This window comes from Lactuca sativa, chromosome 5 (genome assembly GCF_002870075.4).
Source record: "Lactuca sativa cultivar Salinas chromosome 5, Lsat_Salinas_v11, whole genome shotgun sequence".
NCBI lineage: Eukaryota > Viridiplantae > Streptophyta > Magnoliopsida > Asterales > Asteraceae > Lactuca > Lactuca sativa.
The window spans coordinates 367,340,721-367,357,102 of record NC_056627.2 but is presented as its reverse complement, the minus strand read 5'-3'; the positions used below and the strand labels follow the sequence as shown (position 1 = coordinate 367,357,102).

The 16,382-nt window shown below is 41.9% G+C and overlaps 1 protein-coding gene across 1 annotated transcript; it reads right to left on the bottom strand.

Annotated features, from left to right (window-relative positions):
- Window positions 1-1,006: 1,006 nt before the first annotated feature.
- On the bottom strand, window positions 1,007-1,729 carry LOC122197967 (secreted RxLR effector protein 161-like). Its single transcript, XM_042902195.1, has one exon. The coding sequence runs from the start codon at window positions 1,727-1,729 to the stop codon at window positions 1,007-1,009; it is 723 nt and encodes a 240-aa protein (XP_042758129.1).
- Between the last annotated feature and the right edge of the window lie 14,653 nt (window positions 1,730-16,382).

The following is a 16,382-nucleotide window of genomic DNA, read 5'->3' as shown; positions in this document are numbered from 1 at the left end:
TCTCTCTCTCTCTCTCTCTCCCTCTCTCTCTCGAAGATGTCTCCCACAACGTAGAAACCTCAGGCATATCTCATTTTCTCTCAACTCTCAATCTCTCTTCTTATATCCTCCATTCCACCACCATTTCATGGCAAAATCCTCTGACGTTGCCGCCATCGTTACTCACCACTTCCCACTTACGTGAAACCTCTTAACTGTAGAAGCCATAAAATGATACGAGAATATTGTATATGTATTCTTAATTGCAGCCACCTTCTCCTAATCCATCCAACTTCCTGTTGATTAAATCATAATTCCTAGCTACTCATAGACCTCATTAATGTTTTTTTTTAAATTTAATTTACCTGCACCATCTTGTTATTGAACAAATTGAGAAAAATATTATCCAATAAGATGGGCATGTACTCATCTCTACCTTTGGATACTAGTGGATATATTGCCTTTTGTATCTGGGTCTATTGCCTTTTGTATCTGACCAAGAACACACTGCTGAGTAAAGCTTATAATCTGTAAATGCAAAACAAATCCATAAAAAACTAATACAATTAGAATCACACGTACAATTTCTCCTGGTCCTTTTGACTACCAGATACACGGAGCAACCCATGATTAACAGTGCTTTGGAATTGCGGCTTCCAAAACCTTCGCAACCACATCTCATCCCCAATGTCTCCTTACTTTTTGCCAATGTTGGCTTTTCACAAGCCTGTATCAAGACTATGGCAATGAAACAGAAGCAGGGATAAAACAGCGGGCAAGATACTTAAAGCTTATAGCTTTTTATTCACTAAATTGAGAAAAGAGGTGATAACCTCAACGTACATAGTGCTAAGCTATTTAAACTCAAAAAATGCTAAAAAGATTGCAACTACGCCTAGTGGCATAAGACTCGGATTCAACAACCCACATGGCTTTGAAATATTCAAAAACATAATAAAAACATGACATAAAACAGTTTTAAACTAATTTCTGAATTATTCCAACATTTTCCTCCTTAATTCAGAAATCATGTCTTCACTACTCCAAGGAGACTTCGCATCTCCTCAAACTTCAATCTTCCCAATGACTTGGTTAGGACATCAGCTTTCTGTTCCTTGCTGCAAACATGTGTGACTGAAATGTCCCCATTCGCAACACATTCTCGGATGAAGTGGAACCGGATATCTATGTGCTTACTTCTGCCATGGAAGACCGGGTTCTTCATTAAATCTAGTGATGATTTGTTATCAACCTTCAGTTCAACAGGTGGCATCTTCTGTCCGGTTATCTCACTGATTAGTCTTCTAAGCCAAATTCCTTGGCAGGCTGCCATGGTGGCAACCATAAATTTGGCTTCACAGGTAGAGAGTGCCACACACCTCTGCTTCTGTGATGCCCATGTGATCAAGTTCTCATTCACATAGAACGCAATGCCTCCTATGCTTCTTCGATCATTGACATCATTTGCTAAGTCACTATCTGTGTACCCATTTAGTGTGACATTTTCTTTTCCTCTTAAGTACTTCAGACCAAAATTCAATGTGCTCTTTATGTATCTTAAGATACCCTTCACTTCCTGTAGGTGATTCACAGTTGGATTCTCTATAAATCGACCTACAATTCCCACAACAAAGGATATGTCTGGCCTGGTATGAGTTAGATACCTCAGTCCACCAACTATGCTTCGATACTCTGTGGGATTCACCGATTCAGATTTATCTTCTTTCCAGAGTTTGAGCTTGTGTTCCATAGGGGTCTTTATGGGATTACAATCTTGCATACCTGTTTTGATATGCAAGTTTTTAGCATATGACCCCTATTTCAGAGTAATCCCATCTCCTTTTTGGTTCACTTCAATTGCCAAGTAATGAGTCAAGAGTCCCAAATCACTCATTTCAAACTTGGTATTCATGTCCTTTTTGAACATTTGGACACTTTTAGGGCAGCTTCCTGTCAGAAGCAGGTCATCTACATACACTCCTATAATTAAAGTATTCCCTTCATACCTCTTGGTGTAGACTGAGTACTCATGGGAACATCTTGTAAAGCCAATGTTCTTCAGGTGTCGATCAAGGCAAGCATTCCAAGCCCTAGGAGCTTGTTTGAGCCCATAAAGGGCTTTAGATAATTTGAACACCTTATGAGCTTGGCCCTTCTTCTGATAACCTTCTGGTTGGAAAACGTAGACCTCTTCTTCCAGGTTTCCATTTAAGAATGCCGATTTGACATCCAAATGGTGAACCTTCCACCCATTAGAACCTACTAGAGCTAGGATGAGGCGAATTATGTCAATTCGGGCCACTGCAGCAAATACCTCATCATAGTCGATCCCATGCCTTTGAACGTAACCCTTCGCTACAATCCTGTCATTTTGAATACCCACTTCAGTCTAATAGCTTTGCGATTCTTTTGTAGATCAACCAACCTCCAAGTGTTATTTTTTCGATTGAAGCTAATTCTGCATCCATCGCTTCTCGCCACTCCTTTTTCCTACTAGCCTCAAGATACGATGTAGGTTCTTCATCGCTTCGTACCAGCATAAGATCTTCAGGGGGTATATGAATTTCATATGTTCTTTCGTACAAATCTGTAAGAAGCATGAACCGCTTTGGAGCACCACCACCCGTAGAGCTAGAAGCGGTGCTCGGAGTCGCTGCCTGAGTCGATGGATCAATCGCGATATGAGAATTGGGCGTGACTGGGGTATTTGTTGGTGTCGTACTATCCGGTGGGCTTACTTTTGGGTGACCCGGCCTGTTTGACTGCTCACTATTGGCCCAAGTGGAGGGCGATCCAACTTCTTGTTCTGACCTAATTTCTTGACCTGGTGTGTCTGATGACCATTCTCCATCGTCATCATGGATGTTGCCATCGAGATAAAAGCCTTCGGCAGTGAAAATTACTCCTGGTGTCGCCTTGATCTTAACACTCTTCTCCCATATCCATGTTCGATCTTCTTCGAATACGACATCACGACGCACATACAACTTCCCAGTGTCCGGGTCCAGAAGCCTATAGGATTTTGACCCTTTTTCTACACCGAGATGAACCAGGGGCATACTTCTGTCTTCAAGTTTCCTCAAATGCCCTTTGACAATTTTCATATGGGCTACGCAACCAAACACCCTGAGATGCGCTATGTGGGGCTTTCTTCCTGACCACATTTCCTAGGGACTCATATCCATCAAGGCTTTCGTGTGAGCTCTGTTCAAGACATAAACAGAGTATGCTACAACTTCTCCCCATAGTGCATTTGGCACAGACATTGTCTTTAAATTGCATCTTACCATCTCCAATATAGTCTGATTACATCTCTTTACTACTCCATTTTGCTGTGGAGAGTAGGGAGACGTGTACTGTCTCTCTAGCCCAGTTTCTTCACAGTACTTCATGAATTCCTTTGATAGGAATTCTCCTCCATGATCGGTTCTGAACACTTTTACCTTTTCCCCTGCTTCAGTCTCTACTTTTCTTCTAAAGTTCTTAAATACTTGTAGAGCCTCATCCTTAGATTTCAACAGGTATACCCACATTACCCGACTGAAATCATCAACCATCAACATGAAGTATTTGTTAACAGAGGGGGTTGAAGGGGTAACTGGCCCACATAAGTCACCATAGACCAACTCCAACTTCTTCTTTGCCCTGAAAATCATCTGACTTGGAAATGGGTCCCTTGTTTGTTTTCCCATTAAACAACCTTCACAAAGTTGTGTGGGGATTGTTAACTATGGCACTCCTTCAATCATTTTCTTATCAACCATCTGTTTTAATGAATTGAAGTTTATGTGCCCCAAGCGTTTGTGCCACACCCAGGTCGGATCATCAACTTCTACAACAAAGCACACTGCAATATCTTCTTCTAACTCAATTTTGTAGAGTCTGTTTGCTGATCTTCTAACCTTCATGAGTAGCTTTCCAATTGAATCATGAACCCATAAAAATGGGTCTTTGATCTTGATCTCATCTCCCCTTTCTGCTAATTGACCAAGACTAATGATGTTGCTACATAAATCAGGTATGTAGTATACAACATTCAATTTTTGACACTCTCCATTCTTTCACTTGAAAACTATTGAGCCTTTGCCTTCGATTCTCACTTTCGATTCATTTACAAATTTCAAAAAAGCCATGAACTGGATCATTCAAGCTTCTGAATTTGGTTTTGTCTCCCGTCATATGGTTACTAGCACCTGTATCCAGGTACCACGTGCAAGACGGCTTCTTCAAATTTCCATGGGTTATCAATCGAGGACTGATATTTTCTTCATTCAGAAATACCAAGCTTTCATCTTCACATGTTGAAAGCAACAGGGCATGCTCATTGTTGTGACATTCTTGGACCAAGTTATTCTCGTGGGTTCGTTCTTTTCGTGGGTTCTTACATTAAGATGCATAATGCCCATACTCTTGGCAATTATAGCACTGGATGTCACTTTTGTCATGTTTACTCGATGCACCAGGATTGCTTTCCTTGTGGTGATGTGGTCCTCTTCTGCCACCATGACCACCATGGCCTCCTCCGATTCTTCCACTACCTCTGCCACAACCACCACGAGATCCGCCAAATCCACCTCGATTTGATCTCTGCTTTGAATCACACTCTGACTTCTTTTTGTTTCTATCGGACCATTCTTTGCGAGTTAGGATGAGTCTTTCGATCACCACTTCAACGGACATTGATTCCAAATCTCCAAATAGCTCGAGTGTCGAGGTAATCTGAAGAAATTTGGACGACACCGCCCTGAGTAACTTTTTCAACACCTGAGATTCTTCTAACTTGTCTCCCAAGGTTCGTACTGTGTTGATTGTGTTGATGACTTTTCCGGTGAAGTCATCAACACTCTCCGTGTCTTTCATGCTCATGGCTTCGAGTTCAACCTTGAGTGTTTGAATTCTGGAAACCTTCACTATATCTGCCCCTACAAACATAACTTTGAGAGCTTCCCAGGCTTCTTTATCGGTCTTCTTCTCCGCCAATGTCATTAGTAAATCCTCAGGTATTCCCTGATAGATGGTAGCCAAGACCATGTTATCCTTCTTTGCTTCAACAAGGGTGTTGGGTGTTCTGGGTTCTACAGCATCCCAAACACCTTGAGCCAACATAAATACCCACATCTTTATTTCCCATGCCCCATAGTTGCTTCTTGTTAACATCAGATAGTGGAGTGTGATTTGCCTGTCTTTGTCACCATTCCCATTGCTGCTGTTGCCTATCATTTCTTCTTTTTGGGGTTGATACTTGGGCATGTACCAGGTTTGCTCTGATACCAAGTGTTGGCTTTTCAAAAGCCTGTATCAAGACTATGGCAATGAAACAGAAGCAGGGATAAAACAGGGGGCAAGATACTTAAAGCTTATAGCTTTTTATTCACTGAATTGAGAAAAGAGGTGATAACCTCAACGTACATAGTGCTAAGCTATTTAAACTCAAAAAATGCTAAAAAGACTGCAACTACCCCTAGTGGCATAAGACTCGGATTCAATAGCCCACATGGCTTTGAAATATTCGAAAACATTATAAAAACATGACATAAAACAATTTTAAACTAATTTCTGAATTATTCCAACAGCCAACACATCTAATCCACCTGCTTTTTGTCAGATGGCTTCCAAGATAAGCTCGATGTCCAGTGCGTTGACCCTTTTTTCCTCTACAGTGAGCCCATAAATGTTGCCTATTTTGACGTCGGGTCTGATTACTTGGAGTTTTCAGGTGAGCTAGAGTTCATGTAGAGGATGGAAGCCGTTTTCCATGAGAAGGCATTAGAGAATGGTAGTTTAGTGATCTAGACTTGTGGTTTGCTTTGATTCAGACATAAACAAAGTTGATGTTCAACTCCAGGCAGTAGGTGAAGGCGACGGTTCCCAAATGGGTGAAGGCGTCAAGCCTAACCCTTGAATCGGAAGAACAAAAGCAAAAGCGTCTTGAATGAAAAAGGTTTTATGTAACGCCCCGTTCTAAGAGTAGTTATTTATGCTTCCCCGAGATCAAGAGTAAGGGCGTTTCGGTCTTTTTGGGCAATGGGTTTTATTTGAGAAGATTTTGGGTTGGGGTGTGTTGCTAGAAGCGTAGGGCTTCTCGCCACCTTTTCGTGGATATAAAGTTCGTTGGAAATAGACTTAGAATAAAGGAGCTATGGCACTTTGAATATATTGCCACTTATGGCACTTGATGGAAAAAGTTGACAAAGTAAGGCCATGCATGCAAGTGACATGCGTGGGTACGCCCGGCGTAAGGCTGGGTTACGCCCAACATAATGGAGTTAATGAAACGCGGGGTCCCTCGACGTATGCCCAACGTACTGGAATTACACCCAACGTACGTCAAGTGTCCAGAAACCCTAATTTTAGGGCCAGCCATTATATAAGGAACATTATGGTTACAACCCCAACCTCCATATCTGCCCTCTTACCCTCAGAAACCCTAAGTAGCCGTTCTTCTTCCATTGTTGTGGGTATTTGGCCTTGGAGAGCTTGTTTTGGCAAAGGAGAGCCTAGAAGAAGAAAGAAGAAGTTGTCAAAGAAGGAGTAGGGTGGCTGGAGCTCGTAGATCTGGAAAGGCATCATCTTTTGGAGCCCTTTTGAGGTATAAAGTCTCTTGCTTGGCAATCATATTGTATAGATCTAAGTGTTATGAAGTTTTGACATCTTTCTTGTCCCAAAAACCCCAAAGTGATGCATGATGCGAGTTGGTTGAGATTAGATGTCCTTTCAGACCTTAGGAGAGGTCTTGAGTGAGAAAAATGAGGTCCCAATGGCTTTGGTTGTCTCATGTGTCAGATAGGTATGTCTTAATGGATTAAGACCTTGAGTTAAGAGCTTTATGGACGTCCCAAGTAATAAAGTTTGAGACTTTATGAATCCTAGGCATATTTGGTCTATGGATCTGAAGTTTGGGCTTAAGAACTTAAGCCATTAAGAACTTAGGTGGGATTTTAGTTCAGCGAGATTATGCCCCACGTAAATGGATGAACGCCCAACGTAGTGGGTCTGTGTCCCGACTCCAATCCGCGAGCATCGATGTACGCCCAACGTACCAAGAGGGGTACGCCCCGCGTACTCCCTCTGTTGGGTTTTGATTTTCGGCCTTAAGTGATTGGGCTGTTATTGGGCTAGTGGGGCTTGGGCCATGACTAAGCATTATGAATGGAGTAATGTAGACCTAATAATTATTATGGACCTTAGATCTAGGCCAATTTTGTGGGGTGGGCCCAATTTAGTAAATTGGGTCAATATTGGGCTTTGCATGAGAATTTGACTTTGGGTCTTGGCCCAATAAGAGGATGATGGGCTTAATGAGTGTTGTGGGCCCTTGGTCTAGAAAGTTGTGATGGTTTCTTATGTTATGGTTTTCTTATGATAGTTGGGATTCCCGGCGAGTCAGTAGTCAGAGGGTTGCAGGTTTCCGACAGTTGCAAGGTGAGTTTTCCTCACTGTACTCAAGGGTCTAAGGCACCAAGGCCGGCCCTTTAAATTGTTGTTAGAGTCGTTATGTTATGTGATGATATGCTTGCTAGTATTCTGGTATACAGGATGGTGTTATGAGGATATGCTTGTTAGCTTAGTATCCTAGAGAAATGGATAGTTGTATGACGGCTAGTTTTGTTGGATCAGCGCCCTGGTAGTTGGGTAGTGATTATTTATAGACCGGTAGTTGGTCTTGCCTTATGTACGCTGGTAGGAGGTTACATGTGGGTTATGTATGTTGAGCAGTAGCAGAGGGTATTCCATCCCGGTAGGATGATAGGTCCCTAGTGTGTTGGTTCTGTAGAGCGTTATGTGGTTGCATGTTATGTGTGCATGTCTGCTAGTGTAGATTGGCATTCCAACCCGATGTTTGTAGGCCATGAGTATTCCATCCAGGTAGGATGATTGGACTCGTAGTATGTTGGCATTCCAGCTCGATGGGTGAGGGGCCTGGGGTATTCCATCCTAAGGGATGATCGGACCCATAGTAGTAGTAGTAGTAGTAGTTACTGTATGTATAGGAAGTGGGGCATTCCAACCCGATGGTTGTGGGACAAGAGTATTCCATCCCAGTAGAATGAATGGACTCATAGTAGGTTGGAATTCTAACCCGATGGTTGAGGGGCCTGGGGTATTCCATCCCAAGGGATGATTGGACCCATAGTAGGACGCAGAGGGTACGATCAGCCAGAGCCAGTAATTTATCCCAAAATACCATACAAGTTATTTGTTTCGAGATATGTTAGAACAACGTGCTAGTACTAGGCTAGGGATATTCAGGAATTGCATGATAGAATTTCCTGATTTATGATGCCTGCTAGCCTAGGGTTTCCTTGTCATGAGCTATTCAGTGTTCCTCTAGGGGTGAGGATTGAGTGCTTGATGTGTATGTTTGTGCTTAGGGCGTTGTGGTGATACTTGAGACAAATATGGGTAGGTGTGGAAGGTATTATGGGCCCGTACTACTGAATGCACAGGACCCATACGCGTGTCAAGGAAGTCACAACCCCTAGGTTGTTGGTTTGAGGTTAGTCCTCGGTGGTTATGCGAGGGATCTGAGATTTTTATGGTTCATTCCAGTATGGCGGATGCGAGAAGTTTGGAGGCAGGATCCGGTTCAGGATCGGGATCAGGAGAGGGTGGTCGGGATAGACCTGTATCACCCAAAGTCATTGGCCAGATGAGTACGGTTGAGTTGGACGTTAGGATTCGTGATATCCTACATGAGGAGTGTAACATCCCAAAATTCAAGACTAAAGATTTCTTTTATAAAATATTACTTAAAACATAATTATCAATCCATAGCATAATCAGAATACTAATTTCCAAAACATGTGTTCATTATCAGAGTAAAACATCCCAGGCTATCTAATCTATGGTGTGTGCCATGCGATCACCCCGAGCTCCTTCCTCCGTTACCGGAAGTACCCAAAACCAAAACTGAAAACCATAAGCACGAAGCTTAGTGAGTTCCCCAACCTACCACATACCATGCATAACCACATACTGCACATACTGGGCCATGCCCGATATTTTAGGCCTCGCCCCTACCTCGGGCCTCGCCCGCTATAACGACCCCGCAGCTCCAGGCCTCGCCTGGTTTCGAGCCCCGCTCGGATACAGATCCATTTCGCTTAGGCCTCGCCTGTCATTGGGCCTCGACCACCAACATATACTAACACATAAACATATCGCAACACATAAACTAGACATATACTACCGAATCCTGTTCTAAAGGCCTCGCCTATCTTGGGCCTCGCCCATATCCTACAACTGATGAGTCATGGAACCCCGTCCATGCTCCTACTGTTGGTGAGATACGGGCCCGACCCACACTCACTCTTTACCTAACCTGGGCCTCGCCCCTACTCTGCTGCTAATAAGACATGGAACATCGTCCATACTCTGCTGCTGGTGAGATACGGGACCTCGCCCACACTCACCTTCCTACCAGGCACATACATGTATCACACAGACAACAAGTATAACTATCATACAAACCATTCCTTGGGCACCCGCCCACTACACTGGACCTCGTCCTGAATATCATACTAGCATACTATGCCTAGGGCTAACCCTCGGGTCTTCCTACTCATAACTACATGGGCTGGCATTCTGGCCGTAGACCCATTCACACAAGGGGAAACTCACCTGCACTTGCTGAACTTGCTGATAACCCCTCTAGCTGCTGCCCGGAAACTCTCTGAACACCTGCTCCACTAGCTCCCCGAGCTACCAATATCAATGCAACACTTAGTCTAACTGTCCTCCGAAAGTCAACTAAGTCAACTTTGGTCAAAGTCAAAGTCAACCTTCCAGGTCAACCCTACTCGCCGAGTCTGCCTACTGACTCGCCGAGTTGATATGCTCAGAGTCCTTCCATTCGCGACTCGACTCACCGAGTCAGCCCATGACTCGCCAAGTCCACCGATTTCCAAGTCCTGTCCTGTCCAACTCACTGAGTCTCCACCCGACTCACTGATTCGAGTATTAACTCGAAGGGTTCGGGGTTCCGCGAACTGATTCGCCGAGTCCAAGAACATACTCGCCGAGTCCAAGGCAAAATTCAACAGACTCGCCGAGTTTTTCATCCAACTCGTCGAGTTCCTCATAATCTTCATACTACTCGCCGAGTGCACTCGAAGGACTCGTCGAGTCTATTCAATCCTTCATACATTCAGAAGCTTTTTGAGTCATGCAGGGACTCCAAACTGTAGATCCACTCTTCCAAGGCCTATTCCTCATGTAAAGTTGCAAACTTTACGTGTAGCTAAGGAGATCTAGGCCCAAAACACTCCATACTCGGGTTTAAGACAACCATGCTTCACCTACACCCCCAAGAATGTTACTTTATTGATGGGTTTTGGCCATAAGAACATCCTATGTGCTCATACAAACCCTAATGCTTGGATCTAGGTTTCTCTATTGTACATGCAATTCATCCAAGACTTTAAACCCTAGATCTAGCATACAATTAATCTAATTAACTTATGAATGGGCTTTAGATCATACCTTGATTGTTATGTAGCAATAACAATCTCAAATCCTCCTTGTAATGACTTTAGAAAGCTTAGAGTTGCAAATGTCACTCCTCTAATGGCTCACAAACACCAAGAGCAAGAGGATGAAGAAGAGAAGAGAAGGAGGCTGCCCAAACGTGTGGAAACCCTAAGGATCTTGTTCACCACGTTTTTGGGGCTTAAGGGTCCTTTAAATAGTGAGACTATTAGGGTTATCTAACAAGGAAGCCCTAATTTGGATGCTTAGGCCCTAAGCAACCCATGAACCCTTCTTTAATAAGCCTTGGACGATTTCTAATGGGTTTCCCCATAGAATTCGTCCAACCTTATATTATAAGGTAATCCATAGCCCAATTGAAATTATCTTATAATTACAATTCCCGTCCCTTAAGTTTAATTAATCTCTTTTAGTCACAAAATTATTATCAATTAATTCTTGACTAATATTAATCAAACAATATGATTTCTCCTTTAATATATTATTCTCATAATATATTAATAAATCATATTTAATCCGTTCTCTCCATAATTCATCCTATCAAGTTGCTTTGGTGAAGGCAACCCAAAAGGACCATGCACCATCAGGTCAAGTACATACCAAAATAGTTATGGACTTAGACACTAATCCAACAGTCTCCCACTTGGATAAGTCTAATAACTATTTTGTGCAAGACTTCAGATCCTGATCTGCAATCATAGCTTTCAAAAGCCGCTGTCAACTCTGATCTTATTAGATACGTGTGTCTTTTAGATAAGGGATCATATATTCCTCCATTCTAGATATCGTATAGATATGAGACATGAAATATAATCATTCTCTCTATACTGTTTCCCGACTTCCGATTTATGATGACTGACAACATACTACAATTGAACACATCAATTTAGTCCCGACTTGGCCAAGCGCTTAGGTTCCATCACTAAATCATCGAGAGGCCCACAGATATCACTTTTATCCTACTTTGGATAAAAGGAACGGATAAACTTTGATTCAACGCTTGCTTGCACTCACTTACCGAATTACACACAACAATATGTTTTATAACACTGTAACACCGTGAATTTTAAAATAATTTTTCGCAAATTATAAAAACATTTCTCATTTAATTTTCATAAAATCATCAAGTTTAAATCCCAATTCACATCATGCAAAATCCCAAGATCACATATATATATCAAAAATCCCATGCGTGTGTACAGATCAAGCCGGCGCCTTCCCACGGTCATCGCTAGTACCTGAAACAACAACACTAACACTGTAAGCACAAAGCTTAGTGAGTTCCCCAAAATACCACATAAACATATATTAGCCACCCGAGGCTATAACTCTATGGGTCCGTGCACCCAAGCTCTGTGAACCCTCAGGTTCTAACTCTGGGAACCTTCCGGTTCCAACTCTATAAATATGCACAGCATAGATCACATAGACATCATGCAGTACAACACATAGCATACACATAACATACACATACTCTGACACATAACTCTGATTACCTACTCAGGGTAAAGTATAGGGAGAAGACTCACCTCGTGTATCTCGATAACTCGCGAATCCTGGAAATCACTCGTGGTCGATCCTCCGAGCTATAATCCTCCTATAACATCAGATGTCTCTAATTAACACTTTTACCACTAAGGTTGACTATCCTTATCAAGTCAACACTGGTCCACTCTGGTCAACGGTCAACAGTCAACTTTGACCGGACTCGGCGAGTGCACTAGGGCGACTCGGCGAGTCTATACGTATTCACCAACTCTCTAGGATTCCCTTTTTGACACGTCGAGTACACCCCTGACTCGACGGGTTCCACCTGGCATGAATCGCGGGGCCACCACGACTCAACTCGCCGAGTCTTAAGAACAACTCGGCGAGTCCCAGCTCGACTCAGTCCACTTGTCAACCCTCGCTAACTCTCCCTGACTCAGTGAGTCAACTCATAACTCGGCTGGACCACTCACTGAGTGGTCAAGGACAATCTTCATGCTACTCGCCGAGTCTGTTCTTCAGACTCGGCGAGTCCATGCCATTCATCTACTCAAACTAGCTTCTGAGGTCAGATCTGCACCATCCACCCATAGATCTGGCCCTCCTAAGCTTATTTACCATGTAAAGTCTATATCTTGGTGCTCATAACACACTTACAAGGCTCTTTTTGGAGAAATAACCTCTAAAATGGCAACCCTAGCCTCTAACCCAAAAGAGAGGGCATAAAGCATGACATTAGGGACTCTCTGGACCTGCTAAGGTCCAGATCTAAGCTCCATATTGTCACACCCCGAAAACCGAAGGCGGAAACATTTCCGGGGTTGACTCCACGTTGAGTATCAAATCCAATGTACATAGTAAGTAAAGTGAAACAAACATTACATTACATATTAAGAGTTTTACAATTTGTTTCAAATGACACAGTTTATACAGTTGTGATACATATTATAGATATAAACGAAACGAACGAGTCTTGCATGTACACGATCCTGAACCAAGTAGGTCTTCGGGTACCTGTACTATCGTTGACCTGAGAACACAAGCAGTTTGAAAATCAGCATAACGCTGGTGAGTTCATAAGCAGTTTTGTTTTGTGAAAATGTTTATGTTTCCTTTCTGTTTCTGAAAATGTAACACACGCCAAGAAAATCACATATTTTCTTAAAAGTTGGTTGTTGTATCACAAAACTAAAGTATAGTTAGATTATCCATTTTATTGTTCTATTCCTTTTATGTACCAGTGTATTCCCAGGAAAGTCCCATACTTTCCTGAATTGTTAGTTATTGTAAAAATTGTAATGTTAATCAGTTGGTTACTCTTTTCTAATTATGTGTATGTTACCCAGGAATGCCCCATGCTTTCCTGTATGTTGGTTTTCAATGTAAAAGATGTATTTTGTTAAACCTGGTTATGTACATGACTTCCCAGGAAAGTCCCATACCTTCCTGAATGTTGGTTATCATTTGTAAAAGATGTAAACTGAATCCTGGTTATCTGTAAAATGTAGTATGTGGTTCATTATTACTATAAGTAAATCTCTATTATTCTAGTTGCGAGTTCCATAACCATACTAAAGACTGAACCTGTGGCAATAAGTAGTCCACAGCCTTGTGGCAATAAGTGGTCCACAATCCTTATGACTTTCGTCACCCTTGAACCATTTCGATTTGGCTGTAGCTAGCAGCCAGGTGTGGGGTAGTCAGCCCCGTATAGATCTATACACTCAAGTCACGCTCTCTAAATTCCAGAGATTCTGGTTACGGGTGTAGTCCTCCACTCGCGTATCTCTGTGGAGTGTTCTCCGAGGACGTGTCTCCAATCATACAGGAATAACAAATTTACTAGTAATAATATGATAATCCTCCACTCGCGTATATATGTGGAGTGTTACCGAGGACAAAACAGTGTACAGGTATTATATTCAATGTCTAATGTCATGCTTTTAACTGATAAAATATGGAAAACCATTTGTGAAATATATGTAAAACATAACAGTTTAAAGACCTATTTCACAAATATATGTCACGTGATCTGCATGTTCAAATGGTTATCAGTTGTGGTAATCAGTAATAAAAGATATGAAATATGAAGCACACATTTGAAAACATGTTTTGAGTACAAGAATTCCCTTGTACTTTGCTTGTGTTCCCCCCTTGAAAACAGTGAAAACAGTGAAAAAGGGTAGGGGTATGAACTCACCGGACTCGAGAATGTGTCGGTTTTGGATACTAGACGTTGATTCGGGGATTGTTTACTTGTGATGACCCTATGTAAAATGAAATAATGTCCATATATATACTATTAGGGATACATTCACTAATCATATGGAACATTACACTCCAACGAGGTTAAACACCTCAAAATGAGCGTTTGGAGTGACCCGGGTGACATCTTCGGACGTGTAAAGGCACTAGGGACTTGGGACTTGAGTTTACTCTCCATAAGTAAACATTTAAATGAGTTTACAACTACAAAACACACCCACAGATGAGTTTACGGCCGTAAACTCATGTTGGTGTGATTTTGATGGTCTAAGGGCTTTAATGGACATGGGGATTGCTAGAATGGATTATCCAAAATGCCTTGGAACACTTGGAAATGAAATTATAACACTTAAAAGGGAGTTTACGGCCATACCAAAGGAGTTTACGGCCGTAAACTCACCTATGGCCAAGGAAAATTGATTTGAGCTTCAAAGGACAATCACATGTGATTCTAGTTAATTTTCCAAGCTTTGTTATGAATTTAGAACATCATTCAACACACTTTTTGGAGTTTACGGCCTAGAGGTATGTTCTAAGGCCGTAAACTCTCTTATACCCATGAAAAATTTAGTTTTTGATGCTTAAAACAATCACATGTGATTCTAGAAATTTATACAAGCCATATGAGTGTATTTGATGCATCATTAACATGATTTTATGAGTTTACGGCCAAGGGTGTGTTCCTAGGCCGTAAACTCCTATAAATGACATTTTTGATATGTTTTAAACCTTTAAACTATTTTTAGATGCATCTAGATTTTACCACAAGGTCATTGGTTGAGTTTCAAAGCATTTGGACATGTTTAAAGGCACTAAATCCCCATTAAAGAGGAGTTTACGGCCCAAGAACATACCTTGGCCGTAAACTCTCTTTTGTCCCTCATAATTCATGTTTTAATTGTTTTAAGTCTAGATTTGCAAGCCTTATAGTCATATCTAAGTCCCAACTTTGATTTGGAAGGGTAATTTGGCTTAAAAACCCCATTTAATGGAGTTTACGGCCCAAGCTTGATCCTTGGCCGTAAACTCATGTTCTTGGTCCCAAATCACAAATTAAACACAAAATTGAAGGCTAAAGAGGTTGAATAACAAGTTAGGGGTGTTACCTCTTTGATTTCAAGCCTTAATTCTTTGTTTTGGACCTTGATTTTGGGTTGAGGAGAGAGGTTGTGAGTGTTTAATGGTAATTTGGCCAAAGGCTTCAAATGGAGTCTTAAACATGTTTATATAGTGTTCGGGAATTGGACACGACGGAATTCTACCCGATACTGACGTTAAGTGAGGCTTTTGGTCATACCCGACTAAATTGTTGTGACTCGATATGGCCGATTCTATAATTATTCCGATCACTAAAGTGGGGTGTTAAAATGATTTCTAAACGTATTAAGACACCCATTAAGTCATTTTAAATGTGTACTAATAAATGACTTAATTATACGGAAGATCGTAAATCGAATTTGAAATGACGATTGGTTGCGCGAGTTGGACTACAAAAGAGTTACAATAATTGATACGGAAATTTCGGGTTGTTACATTATCCCCCCGTTAGAGGGAATTTTGTCCCGAAATTCAAGACAAGAATAAGATAAAAATACAAATCATGGACCTAGAAAGAGTTGTGGATATTTTTGTTTCATTGAGTCTTCTCGCTCCCACGTGAACTCCGGTCCCCGCTTGGCAATCCAGCGAACCTTCACCAACGGGATGCGACTCTGTTTCGTACGTTTGACTTCTCGATCCATGATTTCGATTGGTTCCTCCACAAAGTTCAGGTTTTCATCGATCTCAATCTCGTCTAATGGAATCACTAGGGTTTCATCGGATAGGCACTTCTTGAGGTTTGAAACATGAAAGACGGGATGGATGTTACTAAGTTCGTGAGGTAAATGAAGTTTATAGGCTACCGGACCAACTCTGGCGATGATTTCAAAAGGTCCAATGTACCTCGGATTAAGTTTCCCACGCTTACCAAAGCATACAGTGCCTTTCCAGGGCGAGACTTTTAACAGAACACGGTCTCCAACCTGGAATTCTAGTGGTTTCTGACGATTATCAGCGTAACTCTTTTGACGATCACGTGAGGCTTTCAGTCGGTTACGGATTTGAATGATCTTTTCGGTGGTTTCGCGGATGATTTCAGGACCAGTAAGAGCACTATCGGG